The sequence below is a fragment of the Nylanderia fulva genome, unplaced genomic scaffold (genome assembly GCF_048542155.1).
Source record: "Nylanderia fulva isolate GAGA-0341 unplaced genomic scaffold, ASM4854215v1 Scaffold41, whole genome shotgun sequence".
Classification (NCBI taxonomy): domain Eukaryota; kingdom Metazoa; phylum Arthropoda; class Insecta; order Hymenoptera; family Formicidae; genus Nylanderia; species Nylanderia fulva.
Window position 1 is genome coordinate 1,808,081 of NW_028190488.1, and position 25,417 is coordinate 1,833,497.

The window sequence follows — 25,417 nt, forward strand, 5'->3', positions numbered from 1 at the left end:
TTATATTACTCTTCCAAATTTTCGCCATTTATCTCATGAAACTTTTCGATAAAGATGTTTATTAAGCTCGATAAAGAATACAAATTTATACCTGATTAACATTGAACGAATTTCTTCGCAAAATATTCACTTTGCGACCTAATACCGTTATTTAAAATCACTTCTAAATTAGAGTTTCCGTTTCACTTAAATTAAACAATGTATTCATTACACATCGAATTAGAATTATCCCGAGGAGGGCAAAATTATAACTAAAACGTAGTTTTTAAAAATGTCCTCGATATATCTCGTGTACCTGAGAGAATAAAAGAGAATTTCAGGTTATTTCGCGGAATAATGCTAACCTACCTCTCGTCATTACGAACGCTATATTACGCGATGTATAATGAGAAACACGCAAGACGGCGATCAACTCGCTCAGTTCATTTATGAGTATATTTAGCCCAGCCTAAGGATATATGGTATACCTCAGTCGGGAGAAAACGCGCGGAAAGTCGCATCGATAAAAATTGAACAATAGACACGTTTTACCGGCGATCGACGTCCGGCGCGATTTATTTCCGCGAACGGAACACGATGGTCAACATATTTCATGCATCCCTGCCCGTTGCTTTGTAATTAAATCTCGCGTGTAACATGATAAATCCCCCGCGCGGATTAATGTATATTGTAACAATATTATACGTGTCCGGCAAACGCATTCGGCACATTTTACGACTACAATAGATAGGGCGATTACGATGCGTGGCCAAACAAAAATGCCGCCTCTCTCTAGGCGCGCGTGATATCATAAATTCGTGAAATAGCGCTCGCGCGATTTAACTTTGGTTCGATGAAATGTTCGACGAGAGAACGTCGATACGCAGCTTCGATCCGTTTCGCTCCAAAAGCGCAGGGAAAGCCGCGACAGATCGGTGATTTAATGCCGCCTGTCTATCGTTGGCAATTAAATCCGACAATGCGGCTGGAACTTCAAACCAATCTCGAGTCGAGGATTAATACGTACGACGATCGATGGTTATCGATTATCGCTATCATTACCATCACCGCATCATTGCTCTATTCGCGATAGCTTAGAGGATATCGGCACTAATGCGCGCGATTGTCAACGTGGTATTACATCCAAGTCCTCGAACTGATGTCTAAAGCACGTCGTATGTCTCGTATAATCCTATCCACTAAGATATTTAACCCCTTTAACCCTGTCAATTGTTGTCGCAGTTTGACATGGGCGCAACTTGTCGTAGAGAATTGGAATATGCATTACGCGATGTAATACGCGATTAAAAGATACATGTGTCGTAGATGGAGGAAAATTGCTTTACTTGTATGGCAAACATTAGAGAAATCTATTTCTCGGTGTTGACACAGAAACTGGTCAATTTCTTTCACATACAAGCCATCCAATTCAACGAAATGTCATTTACTTGCACGTTACATGACAGGATCCAATTAACAATACATCAAGCTGTAGGAAAATACACTATCGATTTTATCAACGACCATAGAGAAACGTTCTCGTAATTATCTCGAAATAAAACTCGGCAAATTGCGGATAAAATAATACCTTAAATTTTTCACTACACGGGTTTGTCATATCCAGTAAGAGTATTTTACACGCGCAATCTATCCCAATTTTTATATATCTAAATTCGAAAGGCGATTAAATTTTTCGTGAAACTTTGAACTGCTTCGCGTTTAATTTAATCGGCTTTTGAAAAAATGTAAAAATTGAAAGACGCGCGTGTAACATTTTTATCCAGTGACTTGCAACCATTTCGATACGCTTTGTATAGAAAAAAGCCTCTTATTTTTTCCAAAATTATAAAAAATTGACATGTAAATTTAAAAGTTAATATTGAAATATTGAAATATTTGTAGATTTACTTTGCATACACATATATTGAAACCAATTAAGGCCACATTATGTAATATAAATTTAATGAAGTTCCATACTAGAATATTCTCGAGATTATTCGGAATAGAGACGAGTTAGTTGCGATATGATTGCGATTCATTGTGTGTACATGTGTGACTCGTTGCAAGCTACTATCCTGTGAATAATACTATTGCCGTTATCGTTGGCATTACGAGAGCGTGGAAACCTGTGATTAGAGAGGATTCTATCGCAATAACGTTCACGATTGTCGCTACTGAGTTACTGACCTGTTGGTTCGTTAGGGCAGACTGCAGCACGGCGGATGAACCCGGTCAAGTGCCTCAAATCGGTGGTCTCTCGAATTTCGGCAAGGTGAGTACGGAAACCTATAAACATAGAAATTCATATATTATTCCGATGTGCGCGTTGCAATACGAATTTTCTTATAATTTTGCAAAAATATACAACACGACATGCATGTGTATAATTATTATTATTATTCATATAGCAATAAAAGTACTTTATGCTTTCTAAAATTCGTCGCAAAAATATAACGCGCAGTTCGTGAGCTTTTGTAAAATTATATATTTACATTCCCGATTATGGCATCGAGAAAACGCACGCTTTTATAAAACATACTTCTCTGCAATCTATAAAATTAAATACATATTTCTCTGCAATCTATAATATTTTTATTTGTACAAAAATATTGTACGTGTATCTGTCGCTATCGTACGTATGGTATTATTTATAAAACAGCGAACATGTAGGAAAAACATAACATGAATATGTTGCGCATTGAAATATGTACAAAATACATATTATAATCTGATGTATTCCTTTTCAAAACAAATCTCGAAATTTTCTGAACTAACAGTTTTAAAAGTTCGATTATGGTGTCAAATGGAATTAAAATGCGTATTCTCTTCCGTACTCGTTGTGACAGAATGACCAAGTTTGACCGCGTCAGCCATATTCAACTGTATTTAATCGTAAATCTGGTATGTTCTATGCCGTTTGTATCGACGTGTCGTCCATAAATATACGGATTTCGATGAGAATTTAAACGAAAAATGGTTTCGCCAAAGTGGAACCGAAATGTTTTTGGTCGAATCGGAGATCCATTGGGAATGGTGATATCGAATTTATTACCACGGTGATTTCGCGAGGGTTTATGCGTATGCGCCAGAAAGCTGACGCTATAACATCAAAGTATAATAACATCAAACGTTATGATACAATTTTCTTCATTGCTTCGCATTTTGATTCTAAAAACAGCGAAATTATGTTAATGTACAGGTGTCGTATCACACATTGTTGCTTTCAAGTACTTTGAATATCTCTGTTCTCTATAATAGGGAATCGGATACGAATTACAAGTAGCTTGACACATGATATTAGAGGTCACATCACTAACAAAGCGAAATTGCATATTTCATATATTGTAATTAACAAAATCTTGCTAGTTTCATCATTTTAAAAGAGTCGTCCTTGTAGGACAAATTTTACGAAACTAAATTTCTAGCAATTTACCAATCGAGCTGATCCTCTGAAAACTACTAAAATGGATAGAACATGTTTCGAAGTTCCAGAGCACTATTGTTCACTTACATGACAAAGGACGGTTAGTCCAACGGATTAGTGGTCGTTTCCAAATTCCCTTCAACTCTCTGATGCGCCAGTTCTGTCCATTACCAGTAAAGTAGCTACTTAACTTTTAATATGTAAGTTTCGTCGTTGAAAGCTTCAAGAACATCTAAAGAATGTTCTATTCCGCATAAAGGACGACAATATTTATAAAATATAATTTAAACAAATTCGAAATTCATTAAAATATGTTATAAAATACAGGGAATATAAATGTATAATTAGAAATATTATTGGAATTTTTATAGAATTTATTTTTTTATGACAGTAAAGTAAAATCTACAAAAATAAAATAGTGATTAAAACAGTGACAACTTTGGCAACTAATAGCGCGTGCGATGATCCCATATTGATTTTAGCGCAAACTTCGGATACCACTCTATTCGCAAACGAAAGAGCCGTTTCTAAGCAATCACTTAAGGGTAATGCCGCCTCTCACCTTTCAAGGATATATCTTCTGCTTGTCAAACTGTAAGTTTTCCCGCGAAAGCGTCACGTAGAAGAGTCGTTGCGAAACTTTACGTTAGGGAATAGTGAGCAACAGGACTGTCACTCGACAGACTTCATTGATCGGAATGAGCTTAGGAAACAGCGACAATAAACTTTCCTCGGTCATTTTCAAGTTGTGAAATTGCAATAATTGATTCAATTCCCCCATTGGTGCCATTAATGGTTGTATCTTAAGTGCTCATTCAATTTACTTCGATTATCCAAGTAAATTACATTTTCTCGAAAAGTAGCGTTGTAAATTCGATTTGAGCAAGTATAAAGTTCTATATATTTCTCGACTTATTTCTAGACCTTTATGTCCTAATTATTTCAATATCTATTTAACTCGTTCGAAGCACTTTCGCGTGGGTTTCCAATTAATCGATTTCTACGTTAACCATCGTAGATGTTCCGTAACAGAAATTTTGATTGTGTTTGCGACAGTGGTATGGTTAAGTCCTCGCCGATCACGGAGGAATTGAATTTGCACCACGGTGCTGCTTCGAGCTGTTAGTTGCACGCTCAAACAGAACTCTAAGAACTTCACCGTCTTCAATGTAGAGAACCACCTAAAGTCTTGTTCCATTATCGATGGGATTGTGTTAAGGACGACGAGTTTAACTAAATTCAAGTAACAATAGGTACTTGTGTATTCGTCTGTTTTTGTTTCCGCTATGCTTTTAAAAATCTTGTGTACTCTATACATAATTTATATTATTTTATTTTTGAGTCTTTTCGACTCGCAAATGAAGCTAATTGGAAGATCTTATTCGCAGCTGTTTTTTCATGAAAATATCTTTTATGTATCAATATATATCAATATATATATTAAAGGTATTAGATGAAATAAAACCTATTGTTAAAAGAAATAGAGAAAATTATTTAATTCTATTCATGCCAATGCATCTACGTCGCGAGTGCACAAGTGCACGTTGCAAACGGCAGCAAAGGAATTTTCCCGAGATCTTCCTGCGAGATGCACTTAGTAAGCTCATTCATATTTTATGGGTAGAGTAAGACCGGGGGTCGTTCTCGCTGCGCGTTTATCCGTCTGTACTGACGGATATCACCCGCCGTTCTTCAATGCGCGGCAAATGGTCAGAAGCAGGAAATAGAGAGAGTGGCAGATCCCAGGAGCGTTTTCGACGACCAAAGACGCATATAAACGACTTTAGGGATGTAGTACAAATGTAAGCCATCCGCGGACGTAGAAATTGCTCAAATATTCAGTGAAAATGGCGTGACGGTGCGCCGGTTGCTTATCTTTTGGGGACAAAGAAGGATTTATTTTGTGTCACATTTAACTTCTGTCAAATGAGTCAAGGAGCGCCTTGGTAGAATCTTTTTTTCAATATAAGTATGTACAATAGTTTTTGTTTTACATAATGGAAAAAAATTGTAATAATAATCGATTATGACTCTAAATTTAATGCAATTAAAAAAAAAGATAAGATTTAAAAAATGGACATAAAATAATATCAAAGTATATTATATATGTACAATACAATATATATATATATATATTTTTTTTTTTTTCATTTGAATTTTAAATTTATCCTACGCACTGTAGGGTAAGTTTCGTCCATATTGTTGGAAACGAAAAAGTATTACTAACTATGATAGATGATGCGATTATGTAACAAATATACTCTTGATTCTTTTACAATGAGTATTTCGTGTCACGTTTTCATGATGCTTTAACGGCATTCTGTAGATTCGCATTTTATTCCACGTACAGAACGTAAGGTAGAAAATCCCGGGTTCTGGTAGGCGATTCCGCGGACGTGCACGATTAAAAATTCATAGAAAATCTTCGTGTCGGTACAATTTTACGGAATCTTGGATTTACCCAAGCTTCCGGAGAAGTTTGATTGCATTAGTCCGATTGTGTATTGGTATGGGAATCGCTTAAAACTTTCGTGATCGCGCAGAAATTGTCTCGATATACCGATAAAAATAAATATAAATTATTGAAAGAAAAAATATATTTTATTTAAAATTTTTTAAAAAGCGAAAGATTTCATTATTTCTATTATTGCAAAATTAAATTTCTTTCCTCTACAAAATTTTAAAAACGCAAAGAAATTATCACGATTTTTCTCGGCATTCAAATGTATTATCGTATTGAAAGGATTAAAATGCAATTGCATGTAACTTTCTCGTGGGTTGCAGCTGAAATTTACAATTATTAATGTACACGAGAGAGAAAGCGTTAACCGTGACGAATTCTCTTTTGTTCCTAAAAAGCCCGCCGCTTCTAACGGCCGAAGCCACTTTCGTTCTGCCATTCGGGAAAATACCAAACGACGTGCTTCCCAGACGTTCGCCGAAAGCCACAGCATGCTTTCGCGGGGAGGAGAAGAGGTCAGAAGGGAGGGCTATGCAACTGCAGCTGAAACGGAGCACTTCCGTCGACGCGCGGAATTTACATCGTTCGCATATTCCGCGACTCGTCGTCGGTCCTTCTCGTAGTCGCCAATAGAACCGGAGCATCGTGACAAGACGAGAACGACTGGTTTTAGAGTAAAAACGACGTACGGGTGAATTTCGATAGCAATCCATTTTTAGGAAATAAAAATACACGAATAAAATAATCTCATATTATTTTCAACAATCGCACATTATGCGAAATAAAGTGTAATTTATTGATACTTAATAACTTTTAATTAATATTATAAAAGAGAAACAAGTATCGTATTACATAATATGTTAATGCGTTTAATTAAAATATCAGTGAAATCAATGTAGAGGAAATTTTTATTCGCTAAAAAAATTAAATTTGAAAAAATTAAGAAAAGAAAATTTTATTCGGAAAAAATATAAAATTGCATTTTTAAAACAGAGATTAAATTAGATTAAATTTTGTGAAAGATTCCTCGGAAATTCATTTAATTACACACTCTTTGGATTACTTGTTTTGCAACTGAAAAGGGAAACTTGACTGCGGACAGCGTTCGTGATTTTTGCACAGAGTTCTAATATTCTCGTAATACTTGAAGAAAATATGCAAACGACTGTCACGACACCTCCTTTATTTTTCAGAGATTTGCAATTCAAAATCTGCACAATTAACTTTTGCTTTTAACTTATAAACAGATATAACCTATGCTTGCTTTTCGTCGTCGAACTTTAATTAATAATAATCAAATAAAATCAAAATCTTGATATTTCGCGACGCGTTTAAAATTTAATAATACTTCAAAATTATATTTTATTGTCGACAACACAAATAACATCGTAATTCATGTTCCGCATCCAATATCGACACGACGTCAACAAGGTGGAAGGATTTCGAGACGAGAGCTCCTGCCCGCACCAATACACGCTTCTCTACTTACTTAGTGACTGACTTCGATACTCCCAAGTATCGGCTGCAATTGGTCGAACAAATTTGTGCGCTATTCGAGCGATTCTACCTGTTTCTGACACGTCAGCTATTTATGTTCACGGATCCCTTTACTTCATCTCTCTTCCCTAATCCACGCCTCCCAAGGGTCTCCCCAATTTTTATCTCCCATTGTCTTAGGCACTTCTTATTTCCCTCGAGGATAACGTTTTTGACACACTGGGAAATTTCACATGGAAGTTTTATGAATTTCTACCGTTAAATCTGCCGCAAGGCATGAAAAGACGAATTGCGAAATGAGAAAAGAATTCAGATAAAACAAGCAACGTGCTACTAAAAAGATCAATTTACAATCTCAAGCACCTCCTCCTTCAGAGAATCAGATCTTGACTTTTTTTAGACAGTATATATGATAAATGAATATTTTTCTACACGTACACGATGAAACAAAATATTGTTAGATTTTCATTTTGCAGATTTAACAACATACGCATGTTCGTTTCGTTGCGTTCGCAATTCAATGAACCACGGACTTTCCATCGTTTTTCACTCGCAACATGTTCGGGTGCGAAAAACCAGACTTGAAACCTCTGTTATCGACAGGTCGAATTTTTAATATCGTGCTCTTGTACTTCGTAAATTTCGAAACTGCAAAAATAATTGCGTTAGTTCAATTTTCTGTACGCGTTCAAACTTTTCGGTAAAAATTTTGAATATATACATATATATATATAAATCCGATATAAAATTACTCTGCAATAATTTGAGTGGAAAAGTATTATCGGAGCAATATACTTTAAGTTATTTGAAACAGCAAGTAAGATTTTTCAAATAAAGATATTATACAATACTTTTTCACGATATACATTTTTAATTTCGCAGAATCGTTTCGCATTTTGCTGAATTGAAGTACAGTATCTTGTTTTATTTCTGTTTTCTTTTCTCGTCGTTCCACTTCATTCTTTTTTTTTTTTATCTGTTTCTTACACCATCACTCCTTACAAGTGGTGACATCGCAAGAGTAGCGAGACCAGTGGAAGCCATTTCCGTGGCGGTGCCATAATTTACGTAACTGCATAATTCTTCTTGTTTCCACTTATGCAATAGGAACAACGGCTATGCCAGGCTCGTAAAGATAAAAAATTGTCACCAAGCTCCCGAGATTGCCGGGCGTCCGCAGTAGTATTTCACTTTTACGGAGTCTCTTCATGCGCGGCTAACCCGTGCGATTCGCTCTCTTTTACCCTTCTTTCCTATCTTCGTTCCTTTCGTTTTCCCTTCGCGATGGGTCCTCCTCCGCGAGATTCGACCGGCTTTAACGCGGCACCGATTAAGATCTAAAGAGCTCTCTCGACGTGTTTCCATTTCCTCCGAAGGAAATTTTCGCGAGTATCGCGAGTACCTTATCCCCTCCTCTTTACATGATCCAAATATACTGAGCTAGCTTAAATCAGACAACCATTTCCGACCGAGTGTTTGCCGAGCGGCATCGGTAGCGAAACCGTGTAACATGGTAATCGCGTTGCGCGGCACGTATCCATTGTACTAAGGGAAAATGACGATTCGCGCAATAACCATGCCGGGGCGCGCGCATTTCTTGGCAAAGGGGCAGACAATCGGCAGGATAAAGGATTTCGATCGGTTTCGGCGTTCCAATAACGACTCCACCGATCGTGATTTTATTTAAAAAATTGCAACCTCCCGCAGAGGCAACGCACGAAGTTGATCTGAAAGTTGATCGTTTCGATGCTTGTAGAACGGATAAAGGAAAAAGTTTAATAGGAATTCGTGAAACATGGGCGTCGATTGCAGCCAGATAGCGAGTTATTGTACTGAGGTCAAGCATAAATAGTTAGATGGAGAGACAATGCTCTCATTTGAAAGATCGATAAAATCCTTTATCGTATAACTTGACATCTTTTCAATCAAAGATGCGCTTTTTTATAAGACCTTAAATAGCTGAAAGTCGTGATTGATTCAATATTTCAAGCTGAACGGCTGCATTCGGATCCGAGAATAATCGAGTGACGTGTCGAATTAATTAGTGGATTATTAGAAGTTCTGGGAATTGCAGTTACGACTTCATTTATACACAAGTCTCTATAGAACTTCACACGATTTCGGTTCGTCGCGAGTGAACAGTTTGAGCTCGTCGGGCATCAATAACCGATGTAAGCTTCATATCGATCCGAGTGTCGAAACATCTGGTCAAGCAAACGTTCAAAACTTCCATTCGTTGAACATGAACGATCTCTGTCAAGAGGCAAACTCGTCAGCGATACGATTCGGTATATAGTTGAGGGAACCTATCTCTCTCTCTCCAACTTAGCAACAATTCGATGCAATCAATTCGGTTAGTTGGTTGGCTTAACTGTCCCAATATTCCGTCATCTGAACCAGTGTCGAGTCGACGTGTCTCTGTTCGGAACAATCAAACTGGCGCGATTTAATCTATCAAATTTGTCAACGAAACTGTCGTCGCATTCAACGGTAAAATAAATGATACTTCCTCGACATTGAATTGTGGAAATACAAAATTACGTAAAAATTTTTCATTTATCACTACTGAAAAAAATAGCCTCATCTTTTTCAATCGTGCTTTTTCCATGCATACTTAAATAGAACGTTTTGATTTGTACCGCATAATTTTATCCGATGACAAATTAGAGTCTGTCGCTATATAATAAATAATACGGCGGACACCTTACGTATTTAACTATGTGTATCGAATTGTATCTTATAAATATTCGAAACGCTCGCGAATATTCAAAACGAGACGACTTCTTGAATATTCAAGTACTCGAGAATTCGTCGACCTCTCCAAGTTTCTCCCAGTTTCTCCCGCGGTATTTCCGGCTTTTTGACGAGATGAAAAAGAAATCGACCTAACTGCGCGCTAGCTAACTGTGCCTCCGGTGAACCGAGAGAGAATCGGAACATTATAAATCTTCGCGAAACCAGCCGACACGCTACTAAAACCGTGAGAGGTGATGCGCATTATCTGCGAGACTACGACAGATTTTACCGGTTTGCTCTTATTCTATCTCTTCTTTCTCTTTCTCTCATGCGACCCATTTACGTCGTGTTCGTCTTACTTACGTATCGACACGATTTCGAGTAAATAAGCCGACGTTCTGCTCGCCAGTGGAAAAGGAATCGGGCGTTTCCCGCTTCGAGTCACGGATTACAGAAAGCACGGAGGATCCGCTCGACCGTAAAAAAGCTCGCGATCAAGATGGATGGATGAAGTAGAATGTTTTCCAGAGAGTTTCCATTTGGAAATCTACCGGAATAATTCAAACGTAACTTTTATGACGCGAAAAAACAGTTATTTCACAACAATACGAAGCAAGAGAACGCGGTACAGTGTATTCAAGAATTTATTTCGAAGAAGAAAATGTATAGAGTGCATTAATGCAAATCAAAAATAATTAACTATCACCATTTCAATCCATAGATACATATGTCATTTGCATGTCTCTGCTTGTGCAATCGATAATTTTATATATCTAAAATTTAAAAGCGTGCGAGATACTGAAAGTGAATACATTTATGGTCCTATCCATTTTTACGCGTGATTTCATGGAATAACGTTTGATATATGTATATAGATATATACAAATTCGTATACCGTTCGTGTAACAATCCAAAAAGAATGTGTACTCTTTTTCCGCTTCGTTAGCACCCATATCGCAACACCCGTCTTGCGATATAGAGGCTTTTATATATGATCCCTCGCTTTTTCTTTTATGCCTCGAACCTGTATCCGCATCATTTCTCACCTACACCTGAGCAATAAACAGCTCTTCAAGCACTCGCTGAAAATTCCTGGCGATATCCCAGAAGAACTAAAGTTTCAAAAGAGAGAAGCCGTCACACAGATCTCCTTACCTCGATGCCATAAAAGAACGTGCCCTTCGTTTTAACGAGCGTTCCTCCGATCCCTTTGATGTATACATTAAGCTTTCTCGACATTACTTTAAAATCATTATTTGACTCTCGCGTTATGATGAAAAGCCCTTATTGCAGAATACACTCTCGTAACTAGTTGCCTCGTCGTTTCCTATTATATTTATGTTCTGCGATGTCTTAATTGTCTTGAAATGAAAATTCCTCGAAGAATTATTGTCTTTCCTTTGTCATTCAATTCCGAGAAATTTTCATAATATTATCATTGTTTTATCGCAATAGAAATAAGATAATCTTTCTACATTTTTTTTCTCATATAAAGATATTAAAAGAAACACTTGTGAGCTATAATATCAAAGCCTTGCTCGTCTAGCGAGCAATGAAGCGGTCGTGTGTACGGAAGCCGCCTTTTACGAGAAAAGTACCAGGATCCGATACCTGGACCGTTTCATCCCGCTCCCTTCCAGTCCATTCCCCTTGACCAAGGTGATCGTTCTAGTGGGAAAACTTTCGTAAAAGAAAAACGCGGTTATCACGACTCACGTCGCAATACTATAACGAAATATGTAAATAAGTGTCGAATTGTGAAAGAAAAGAGAGAAGAAAAGAGGAACTGCGATATTGAGAATATGCACAAGGTATTGCAGTTTATCGATTATTTAAAAATGAAACAGTGTAATTTGCAAAATCCTTTATATTGATCTTTCTAATAGTTATCTATTGTAGAATGATCTCTCCAAACGAATACTCGTTTCGACAATAAAGCGTCAGATTTCGCTTCGCATAAAATAGGTTATTTAAGAATAAATACGAGTAAATAAAATATTTTATGTGCAGAAATTTTAGTTATTTTTTTAAAATCTAATAAAAATTGTTTCACATCTCTAAAAAAAATCTTTTTAATTAATGTCCGCGCGTGATTTTTTTTACATTCTTCCAAACATTAACTTAAAAAAACCGATTATTTGCAACTCCAAACAATAAAAAAGAAATATATGTACATATATCAAAAGAGCGTCAAAAAATATGAATGTTTACAAAGGTGTAGAAAAAAATCTTGAAACGAAATAAAAGTTTAAAATTAAAATAGGTACGCGCCTTTGTTGATTATGCCGAGCATTTTTGTGATTTGCATTTTACGATGAGAGACTACCAAAAATTGGAAATGCGAATGCTCAACCAAGTGAAGAACGAAGCAAATATCGCTGATGCGTTAAATTGCATTTCAAAATTAACTTGACTTAACGCGTAACAAAAAATTACGATCATAAGTTTATAAAATTGAAATGAACTTGCATAATTCTTTGTACATGAACAAATTTGTCGCAAAAAGAAATTAAATTAAAAGATCCTAGTTTTTTGTTAAATAATTTTTTAAAATAGTTGTAAACTAGTAATCGCGCGTAAAAAAAGTTTCCTTAAAATAAAATCATAACAACAAAAGAAGACATTATGAATGAAGACTTTCATTATTGTAAATTAAAAGAAGATTGCGTCAAAGACAAATTAAGTATATTTTAACTGTCTTTAAATTGCTTTTAGATTAAATATCTCTGCTCTACTTTTTGCATCTATATTTATTATACCTACATTATTATTTCTTTATATAATTGAATCAAAAGGATCGATATGTGACGATACTTGGGTCGTTTGATTTCGAATTGTCTACATCGTATCAAGGCGATTGAATCAGCGATTTAATCAGCCATCTGCAATAGAGCTTTCGAAAAGAAGATAGAGGACTACTATCGCGCTTTCATGATCTGCCACGTACGAGAAAAGCGGAAGATAGCTTCGCTCTCTCGGTATCACCAGGCGTACGAAGACTCTTTCCCTTATATCCCGAAGCTACGTTTTCCAACCTTCTACGTGATTCTTTGTATCGATGCGACGTGTGCGCATCTCCCGACGTGCACTTATATAGGCGCGCACACGTTCGCGTTAGAGAGTGATCCGTCGAATACGATATGCATCTCGCGTGCATGCGCACACGAAAAGTGGCCGATATCTACGGATCGTTGCTGCCTCTCGCGCTAAAAGCACACTCAGTCACACCCTGATGCTCTCGCTTAATTGCTTCGGCAAAGCCCTTAGAGCGCAGACTAAAATCACGGAAAAGGAACAAGGTGCAGGAAGATCACAGAAGGCCCAAAGTAGGGCGAGGAATTCTTTTTGCGCGTCGTTCGACCTGAATATGCGTTTAAGGGCGAATATAAGCCTGCATTTCGATAAATAAATATGCAAAATAAAATTGAACAATAGATATAGGTAAATGTATGATTTCCTACGTAGAGCACTTTATTGAATGCGGATATAAGCTTTCGCTCTTCGATATACGTTTCTGTTGAAACACAACTTTACTTCTTCTATGATTAATCGCTTCGTAAAGCTTCGATGGAATCGAATGGGATTGTAATAAACAGGATAAAAACTTCCGTAAAAGTAAAAGGAAAAGAGAACGGGTAAAAGAAAAGAGAGAGAGAGAGAAAAAAAAAGAAGAGAAAGCGAGCGAGCTGTAGAAGGTGATTTATTATGCCGCACTATCCCAGACACTTCCGAGGACAATAGGTTAATATTTCGCGAAAAAAGGATAAGAGTTAGAAGAAATGGGTTATACGTGTGAGGAATAGTCGATATTTCTTTCGCAGGATCATTTCTCAGAGGCTTCGACGTAGGAGCATTAATCGCGCCGTCGAAATACTTGTCTCGCATCCGAGAGCGAGTCTTGCGAGCCAACCGGTATTAACTACTTATCACGGTCGACTTCGCGACGTTATCAATATTGCAGCCTTCCGCCTCCCTTAATTTCATAAAGTTCGCGCAGCGCCTCTCGCGCATTAACGCTCTCGCGAGCTATATCGAGGCTCTTTAAAACTGCATTATCGTTTTCTTCCCGGAGAAGGGTCCACTCGGTCTTAAATCCCGAGATCCGCGGACCATCTCGTAGTCCGCTAAACTTTCGTACACACTGGCCCTTTATTAACTTTCCCGCTTTTTACTTCTTGTCCCTCATCCTCATGCCGCGGCGCGGGCACGTTCCTTTCTTACCTCATTGGCAAACTTTAGTGAGCTCCTACCAAAATCGATTTTCATTCTTGTTGAAGTCGCTCGAGAGAGATACAGATAAGACTTAATTCATTTTAACATAACGGTGAACTCGACTCTCCGAATATAATAACTGTAATATGTTATAATATTATCGGAAGTCTGCAATAACTATTATAGCGCTTTTTTTCAAATTGGAAATAAATAATTTGTTACGAATAAAAAGACCAGTTGGGAAAGATTATTTACTATTATATTATTTCGTAATATTTTCTTTAGGAAAAATAACGTCTTTCTATACTGCAAACTAGAATAAGAAAGTGCACAAAACTTGCGACTGTGTGTATGTCGATTTATGCAGGATCAATTTTCGCAATCCGAGGAAAGCTGCGATAGTTTCCGCAACAGTTTGTGAATTAATTCACAGCCAGATACCGAAAGAGCAACGCGGATGTTCACAAAGACGCAATATGGCAGTACAGCTGGCCAATAAGTTTCTGAAAGCGTTATGGGTTGACCGGCCGCGCCCTTTTGAGGCCAGATGCGATAGCTTGTTCTAGGAGTTCGCGTCTAAATAGTCGGTAGAGCGTCGACAGTTTCGCAAACTGAAGTTGGACGATAACGGCGGTCGTAGGTGTTGACGGTAAAGCGCGGCTGTGCTGCAGACGTGGTAAGTTTTACCATCGAGAAAGAGCAGGATGACCGACCATCCTGGCGTCACCGCCAACTTGAATCAATCAAAGCGAGAACGTTTCATGTATATATGTATATATATGTATATACCCGAACAGAGGCGTATTTTCGGCCCGACTTGCTCTCGGCTCCGATTCCCGGGTTGGACCACCCATCCCGGAAAAACTTTCGACATTTCAAATTGCGCAATTTCCTATGCGAGACCAAGGCGAGACGTCACCCGCTGATCCTTTGTCTCCGCGGAAGCGATCCGCACTGGAATCTTGTCCGAGATTTAGCTAGTCCGCTTCGATCGGGCGGACCTCTCGAGTGGAAAATGCATCCCCCGGAAAGCGACATTGGAATTGCGGGGATTGAAACCAGTATAATTTCGGGAAGTTCAATTTCGAACGTCACAGATTTCGAAAATGTACATAGCTTAATCGGAGTAATTGCTGCGTATGTAACATGCGTTACATTTCTCAATGATATAATCGATCACGGAGATATTAATAGTTGCTACAGATAAGTTATTAAACTTATTTCATTGAAAAATTTTATTTTAAAAAAATGTTTGATTTTTTTCGAAAGATTTAATAAGACCTATTATTATTAATGAAAGAATTTTCAATTGAAACTTTTATCTCTTCAAAATTTTTAAAAAATTTAAAATTTTTGTCAAATTCTTTTCTATGTATTAAAAATAAAGTAAATAAAAAATTGCTGAGTTACTCTACAGTCTGCTTTCTAAAAAATCTCAATTTATAGTCTGTTTAAAAATGTCTCAAATCAAATATATATATAATGTTTATAATATACTTATTTAAATTGAAATTGTAATACATCAAATTTACAAGAAGAAAGTCTTAATAAAATTGAAATTGAAGCAATTGGAGATGTTCCATAAAAGTAAAATAAAATTTTACTTCTACATGTATATTGAATAACATTATAAGTAGAAAAAATCAATTTTATAATTTTTCAATATTTCTGATCGAAGTGAATTAATTTCGCCTCGGGGTCAAAGGTAAAAAAATTAAACACAGGGGTGAAAAGAAAATGAATAAATGCCCCGATCCCTTCTTCGATTTTCGCTCCAAAAAATACCTGAGGGAGCAATGAATGGAAAAACGTATCTATGATACGAGTGGATACCTTTCAAAAGGACTCATGGGAGAATGAAACTTATTCGTCATCCTGTCGGCCGATAGGTCGCACCAACTACCACCATTGCTCCACCTTAACATACCCGGGAGATCCTAGAGGGTGAACTCTTCCAATAACCAGAAAAAATATGTATTATCATCCTCCAAAAGAAATAAATTTACTATAAATGTGCTGGGGGAGTAGCAAGATCATAGATTAGGGCAATAATGTCCCTTAAAAGAGACTTCTCTCCTCTTCATCAATCAAATGTTTATTATATATTCTACCTATAATGGCACATGAGTTCATTTTCCTGTTTAAATGACTTGTAAATTACATCTTTTCGCGCGGATAAAAAATATTCTATCATAAAATCAATACATTAAAATAAAGCATCCACTTTACCGAAATAGAAACAGAACTGTAAATAAATTAATCGCAATCGTTTCTTGTTCTGGGTCTCGTTAGTTCTCGAATTCCATTAAAATTTAGCGTTTCTAGATAAAGGGGAGGTAAACGGAGTGAAAAGTCTGGTTAGATCGCAAACACATGAGATGCCTCTTCAGAAAATAAATTGCTTGAATAATGGAAAAGAATCGCTTGAGCCAGGCTTACGCATTTCCTTCTCTCTCTCTCTTTCCCTTTTTCTCTATCCTTCCTCTTTCTCTCCTTTTCATCAAGACTTCTCGGACCAGCAAAACCACCCTATCGCGTGTCACTCGCACGTATCCAATCCCAACCGCACTCTTCTCTTGCGATGATTCTATGCAATGAGATTATTCGCTAACTCTCTCTAATTCCTAAAAATTTGCTCAAATCTTGTTATAAAGAGACGCGCGTTTTAATTTTCTGAAAAATAGATTGTAAAATAAAAACGTTCATCGTGCAACAATTTGACTGTTAAATTTTTAACGCCCAAGAAGTTTATGTATTTCTTAATAATTCTCCATTTAACACGTCACTCAATCTGTTACCAGATTCCCTCGCACATACACGTTGAAGTATTCTTTATTTATCTGTCAACATCACGAGAGAATTCCGTCTCGTTGCCTCGTACTTGAAGCATCCACAATGAAAACGAGACGGAAGTTACGCTAAGAATTCGTCACGAGTTACGAGAGAAAAAAAAGAACAAGCACACACAACTATGGCAAAGCTGTGGGGAATAAGAAAGTCGAGAAGGAATCCTTAGACGTTCAGTTTATCACGTTGCCAGTTTAACAAAGCATTCTCGTTTAACGGAGATAACGTTCTCCGTACAGGAAAAAAATCGGAATTCGTGCAACAACTTGGCTCCTAACAAGGAGCTCCTAACATAATTCTTCCGTGTCAAAGCGTTTAGCAAGTTTAATTTTGATTTCAAAAAATTGAAATACTATTGTTAATAAAATACACATGTATTTAAAAATATACTTCTCTTTAACGCTAATATTTTGTTAGTGGTCTCATTATAATTTTCTGAATTTGTTTTTGACGTAGTTGTTCCAAAAGATCTATGAGAGAAAGATTTTAATTTTTTTAATATATTAAATTATTAAAATAAAATCTGATTTTATTACGAGATTATTTTATATTAAAGTGTTCAAACAATATCACATTATTAATATTTTGCAATATAAATTACAAGAATTTCGTTCTACAAATCTTACATGATATTGTTATCTCCTAAACGTATCGATTAATGGGCACTAGAAAATCCGACATTTCGATCTATTCAACGGCTACTATCTCTCGCATTGGCATTCTTCTCGGGATTTTAGCTTTAGAAATAATTCGTTCTAAACTTCAATCCGATTCGCGCAATAAGTGTCACTGACCTAACGTGTGTGGACTATAAACTAAACTAGTCCATTCGCTTCATCACTATTGCGAAATTTAATTTTGAAAGTAACCTGGCAGATAAACGTAACTAACCTTCTGTCAGTCTGACTTCAATCTTAAGAAAGCTATAAAAATAAACAAGGGAAGATACTCTCAAATAGATCATTCAAAACTTATCAAGACTATAAAAAAGTCGTGAAACGAAGAATTGATAAAGGGTTGCATGACTACACTGTCGTCGAGATGACACAATGAATCCCTTCGAATCGCTATATATAATCTGGATTAGTGTCAATCTATCGTAAAAATATTCTAAAGATGACGCAGCCTTTCTCGACATTGAAGCCGCGATGTCTCGGTGCCATATCGCGAGAATTCGCGAATATCGAAACTATTTAACGACCGAGGGATTTTTCAGAGTGTCGTGTTGGAGATGAATCGACTTGGGATGATGGTGGACCTCTCCCACGTCTCGGTGCCCACGATGCTGGCCGCCATGGCAACATCGAGAGCACCGGTGATTTTCAGTCACAGCAGCGCTCACGCCCTTTGCAATTCCTCGCGAAATGTGCCTGACCACGCGCTGCAACTTTTGGTAAGTGCCTCTAGATAGCGAAAGTCAAAGATAAATGCATGCAACGTTTTAACTTATATATATACGAAGCAGATTTATATGTAATTGCTTCAAAGATTTAATGCTTCTATACATATATCTATTTTTCTCAGTAAATATTATATATGATAATTAATTTATCTTATATTCTTTTTAACTCTAGATTTTCATGAATTATAATTATATTAATAGTCTCATACTAGAGTATATAATTTTTTGTATATATATATTTTTGCTTCTAAAGAGTTATCAAAAACGAGTATGAACAAATTATTTTTTCATAGTTTATTTTTAATCAAAGATCACGATATTTAATTAGATATTTAAAAAAAAATATGAACATTTTGTTCGAAGGCGCAGACCGGTGGTATAGTTATGGTATCCTTCTATCCCCATTTTATCAGCTGTGGCGAAAAATCAACGCTCGAGGATGTAGCAGGTAAGCGATAAGAATTATTCAATTTTAATTTTAATACGTTCGCATTTGCGTAAAACCTAATATATGAACAACGTAAAAACGGATATTACAAATGGCTTGAATAGCGTACGATAATAAAATTTTCGAAAATAAACTCCAATTATCGAGGTGGATATTATACAAGCTTAAAGCGCGCGATATTTGTTTACCGAAATGTGCCATTATCACGGTATTTTGAAAATAAAACATAACGCGCGCATACAATACGATCATCGGACATCTGATGAAATTGGCTATTAACTCGCATTAATATTTTTCCGTCTGTACTCCGAAATGAGATAAAAAATTGGGGCATTGAATAAAATTTTCTTCATTAACTTCTTTCTCTCTGTAATCAACGTTACTTTGACGCGCTTTTATCTTCTCTAGCTTTGAGCAGGCGATAACAATCGCCCGCTCTTATATTTCACAGTAAAGGTTAATTGAGAAGATTATCGCACTTAGTTTCTTTTTTCACGACTGACATGGTCTCCGCGACTAAGCCAACTAGTCTTTCAAAATCACCGTTGACGTCGCAAAAACCAACATTTTTTTCTTTTTGCTATCTTATTTGCATTATTGTAGAGATGCTTAAAGTTTCGAAGTTATTAACATTTGAGGCCGTATCGATAATGTAAATCAGCTCTGTATGTATATATGTATGTGTATATATAATGCAAATTAAATATAGGGATTGTGAAAACGGAATTTTAATCGAGAGCACGTAGCTCCGATGTACTCTGAGATTAAATTGAAATGAAATATCATATTTCTCGTTCGAAATACGTCAATTTAAATTATTAATTTAGACAGGTTAAGCAATCTGAAAAAAAGGATGAAATTTCATTGCATTGTAGTAATTACTGTAACTTTTCCCGCGGTATTTCAAGTATGCCGTTTCTGATAAAGTTAACTCTCTACTTTCGAGCGAGATCGATTGCGAAAACCGAGAACGTCGTGTGTGTGTATGCACCGTAATCCAAAGTTCACACTTTGCGCAGCTAAGCCGCGCTTCTAAATGCATTTTACGAAAACCCGAGCGTCTCTAAAGGCAAATGTGACAAAAAAGTGACGTTTTCCCGCGGGTGCAGCCAATTCCGTTCTACGGTATTGCCAAGCGGTGTCAGTTTTTGTACATAGAACGCGAATTTTCCAGATCTACAAGAAGGAGAAACGAGATCGACACACACAGGACGTTTACCTTCTCTCTCTCTCTCTCTCTCTCTCTCTCACTCCGTTAAATAAGAGTCGAGAAAACGCGGCGTTAGGAAAATGTCATAATTCTTAATCCACGAAGATAATAGACGCGAGATAATAAATTCTTTAATTTCGTTCATTTTTCTCGCGCTAATCTCTCGGGGATCTCGCGGGATGCAAACTCCGGAGAACCCCGCAAGATTTGTAGTTTTACTAGGATCGTAATAATCCCATGTCGCCATTTTCCACTGTTTCCATGCACCTTCCATAAGAATAAGCAGGTGCGACGTGGATAATATCGCTCCGAGATACAGAAGGCATCTCGTCCTCGGATACGAGAACCGCTGTGAATTTCTCTCTCGCGCGATATCGAAACGTCAAATTGCGCATCTCGGAAAACTCGCGACAAAAGAAAGGAAAGAACGAACGAATGAATACTACCGGCTCGAATAATAATAATAATAATAATAATAATCGCTATGGCCCGGATGGGTCGCGCCGCGGATGCGTAATCCGGCGTGATGCGGGTGCCTGAATAATCGTTTCCTTCCGCGGGCGGCATCTCTAATTGCTTTACATCGACTGTTACAGAGCCGCGGAGAAAATTATGTCCGCCGTGGGGAAAGCGGGACGAAGAAAATTATGGACGGGAAATGGGTGCGCGTTATATATATCGGGCGCGCGAAATTATAATTTCGAGACTTGGCGCGAGCCGATTCGTCGGATTGAGCATTCGCATAGCGGTATTACGCTCATGATTGATTCTCACCATCTCTCGCCGTTTTCCTCCCTCTCGTTTTCCGCATCCCGGCCGTTTCGCATCGCATCGTTTCATTCTCCCGCGCGTTGCTCATTCGGCGGAGCACAGCTGATCCCATAGTCGCGCGCCGGTTAATAATAACGCGATATCGCAGCTCGCAATTCTCCGCGCATTACGTTTGCCGAATGACTGCTTCTTTGTTTACCGTGCGCGAATGCAATTTTCTCGATTTGCGTCGCTCGCAGTTTATCCGCGCGAAAAGAGTATATGTGTATTTATCCTGCCTATCTGTCATTATATTCACGACTACGGAAGGTACCTTCGATTCCCATATGGTCCCTTTTATTTAACTTGCACGACACGTAATTCTATTTGCTTTCCTAATTGAATGATTTGCGAATTATATATAATCGAGAAATTTTACAATAATTGCAATGCAAATTATATTTGTACAATTATAATTTATTCTCTTCGAAATCACTTTCAATCCATGAATGAGATAATATATTTAATAGGAAATTTTTAATTATCCTTAATTGGTCTGTTTCGTATTAAATAATATATGGTAATATTTCGCGAGCAATATGTTTACATTATTTACACAAGCGCGATGCTTCTTCGTTCCCGCTTTGTATGACTAGATTCTATGCGTACTTCTCTCCCGCGAAACATCAAAATACACCTACGTTGCATCTCAACAGACGCATTCGCACGTTATTCTGCCCAAACAAACGTCAACGTGCTGTTTACATCGTACATGCAAATCGAAAGATCTCACAGCGACCTGCTAATGGCATAACTGTTACGACGAGATGCAATGCAAATGCAATTCCTTCCGTTTATGACAACATGCACCAATCGTGCCACAAAGTCGTTCGTTTCTTTAAGGGTGAAACATTTAGAAATCTTTATGCAAATCGTCAACATTTTGCTCCCTTATCTTTTAGACGTGTTTACAGCTGAAATTACGATACAAATAATTTTTTAATTTTGATAAAAATACGTGAGATCTAAAAAAAATATCTAAATATTCAGGTGTGTATGCAGAATTTCTCATTTCTTTTTTTTATTATTGAAATCAGAATTTTTAATGCTAGGCTTATCTGCTGGTCTCCGCATTATACCCCGCGTTACGTAATTTTGAGCTAATGCTCGATAACGACATGACTCGACGAATAATGATCAATTTTGAAAGACCTTGCCGCGTTACGCCGAGCCGTTCGACATATAATTTACGATATAATGGAGATAACGCGCGAGAACAACGTGGGGCGCAAACACGAAAATCGAAATCTATGACGTTTCTGATATGTTCCGCTTCGTAGAAACTCGAGCTCGAACAAAATTACGGTGCAATGATGCACGCCGTTATTCTACAGCCTGATCGACTATGAATTATGTCATTTATTCGATTGATTATGCATGTTGCGTTCGTTCAAAATGCACGTATACCATATCATTATCTATTACGTACACTGAAGGTAAATGAGACGAGCTTTCATGAATGCCTTAATATTATTAAATAAATATTTTTGTACGTGTGAGAGAGAGAGAAAGAAAATAGCTTAAAAAGTAGATAATAATTATCCGATAGCTAATATTGTCAAAATGTTAAATTTTGTAAAATTCAAACAATATTTGAATATTATATCCATTTTGACGAAAAATTTACTAACGCAACAAATGATATATATAGAAGAACAGCATTTTTATTATTAATTTTTTAATTGAAAAATAATCTTATTTAGTTATGTAAACAAACTATTAGTAGAAATATAACATGAAAAATATAACAAATTGTTTTCTTTTCTATGATAATTCTCTCGCGATGACAAGTAATGCGATTTGTTGAATTAGCTGAGATGTGAAATTTGTTCATAATTCTGATGAGAGTATAAAATTGTTTTTTGAATTTTGTGTTTTTCGCTCGATGTAATTATACTCGTGATGTATTAGGTCACCGAGATGTAAATTATATGTGCAGGCGCGCGCATGCAATTCCCGAGTTAACAATAATATCCGTGTGACGGATATGCAAATTTTCATTGTTTATGCGTGCATTCGCGATTTCATTATACATGTTCAAATTATTATTCGATTTTATCCATCCTCGACGCGGACGCGCAAGAGAAGAAGTATACTTTGAAATTTATCTAGTGGTGAAAATTGTATTTACAAACATGATTACAAAGCTAGCAGTAAGCAGAACATAATTTGCTTCAATCTCACTCACCGGATATATATCAATTGAAAATTGTTACCGCGCTTCTTTGAATTTTGTTCCAACTCTTTTTTCTCTTTTTGCAATTCAATCGCAGTAAAATTGTTAATTAATTTATCATCCCTTGCAACTTACATAAACAGGAAGATGAGTCCGGCGCGCAACATCAACGAATTACTTATCCAATTTGCACAAGCGCAATATTCTCTTATATTCAAAGCAAAATTTATTATGCGCCTCGCGCTGTATTATGATTAACAACCACGGCAACTTGGATACGAATGCAGCTGCGAGAGGAGAGAACGTTGTACATCAAATCGCGTAAAAATACATTGCTCGGGCGGACGCAACAATGGAAACGAATGAAACGTATAAGTGTAGGTAATTTTCTTTGTGGCTCTCGAGAAAAAGTGACACAGTATATTAATCGTTGTTGAAAAATCGTCGTCCTGTCTGCATTCAGCGAGTTCACCGTAGTTCGTGGTTAGGGTGGCAAATGTAATTTTCCTCGTTACATGGCAAATGAGTTCCGTATATCGCAGTACGCTAAGCGCAGCGGGCATTACGACGATTACGTAATACGTGCAATTTTCGTGATATGTTACAGCACACATCAATCATGTGCGAAAGATCGCCGGGGTGGATCACGTCGGAATCGGAGCCGGATACGACGGGATCAATTTGTAAGTATAATTGTACATTTCAAATCATATATCGTTATATATACGTCAAAAATGAGATGGATATTAAAATCAAAGTTTCGAAAATACAAAAAGAGAAAGAATGGCAAACCAATTTTTTCATGTTCCATCAAGTGCCGTAATTAATGGAAGAAAATGATTAAAGTAATAAGATAATCGCAATATTCAAAACCGATCATACGATAGTAACTAATTTATAATGTCAAATAGCAATCGCACTAATACAAATATTTTTCTGTCAAATGGGAACGTGAATTCGTAAGGGTGTTTTCCCTCTACGTACTAGTTCCGTCGAGCTGATTGTAAATTAGTGCAAACGTAGGAAAGTTTTCGGTTACCTTTGGATTTAGGTCGCGGTGTAAATCAATACGTACAGCGCTACCGATCATTTGTGACTTTGTGAGACTCGGAGATAGTTAAAGTCTCCAAAATTTATGAGAAGAGAAGAGATTACTGGTTTCGATTTCGGATAGATATTCAGACTATTCGACTCCGATACATCTCGCTTATCCGAAAGTAAGATAGGAATGGAGGGAAAATAATGCGTACACATGAAAAATGTTTAGTCAAGATGACTTCATAAATATCGTTCCAAGTCTATTTATTTCTCCCGAACGTTGCGAGGAGAAGAAAATTATTGTACGGATGCATTTTTAAAGAATTCCATATATAAAATCGTTCTCGCGAGATACGCGATGCGGTATTCAGCCGTTTGTTACCGAACAACCGACATTATTTCCGTCCATTATTCCCGCCTTTGTTACACTTCTCACGCAGTCTGTTCGGTGCAGAAACAATTCGCAGAGTTCTTCTTTGCCGTGATAACTTGAGATAAAGGTACATGCACGAAGCGTGTTAAATAACTGTGAAAATCGAGTAAACACGCGCGCGCCCGCGTGACCAACTCTTTTTTTTGTTCGAAAAATACCGATCCCTTGAAGCACGAGCATCGCTGAAATCGCAGCCCCTACCCATTAATTTTCACGAAAAAATTGAGAGAGCATGAAAAAGCAGAAGAGAGAGAGAGGAGGAGAGAGATGTGAACACAGAAAAACAGCTCTAACCATAAGTAAATTGAGGGCGATAGAGAATGACTAAAAAGTTGTTGAGTTCCCGGGGATCCGCATAAAAAACACACGTGGTTGTGTCTGATGTATATGGTAGAGGATTGAAAAACAGCGTGGATGCATCGAAGCGTGATTTGCAGACCAAACGATAAAGAAGAAAAACGACGTAAAAGGCACACCGCTGATCGAACCGTCGCGATATACGGCTTTTCCCGTATTTTTGTACAGCGATAATATCGAATACAAATGTGGGGAAATCGGAAAAGTAAATATGTGCTAACGCAAATATAACGGTATTTACTAGTATAATTTATGAATAAACTTGAACTTAAGAACTATATATAAATTTAATTTCAATTTAAATCTAAAATGATAATTCGATACCCAATAAGAGAGGCATAACGTATAAAAATGAAAAAAAGTACGTGTCCTCATTTTAAATATATT

At 36.9% G+C, this 25,417-nt stretch overlaps 1 protein-coding gene across 6 annotated transcripts in view; it reads left to right on the forward strand.

The window, feature by feature from the left end:
* LOC114939799 (dipeptidase 1) overlaps positions 1-25,417 on the forward strand; it is an 81,770-nt gene that overhangs the window by 39,866 nt on the left and 16,487 nt on the right. For all 6 annotated transcript variants that reach the window (XM_029314220.2, XM_029314221.2, XM_029314223.2 and 3 more), the window contains exons 6-9: positions 2,182-2,251; positions 18,373-18,549; positions 18,922-19,006; positions 23,810-23,885. In XM_029314220.2, the coding sequence (XP_029170053.1) occupies positions 2,182-2,251; positions 18,373-18,549; positions 18,922-19,006; positions 23,810-23,885 (408 nt within the window). The remainder of the gene's footprint in view (positions 1-2,181; positions 2,252-18,372; positions 18,550-18,921; positions 19,007-23,809; positions 23,886-25,417) is intronic.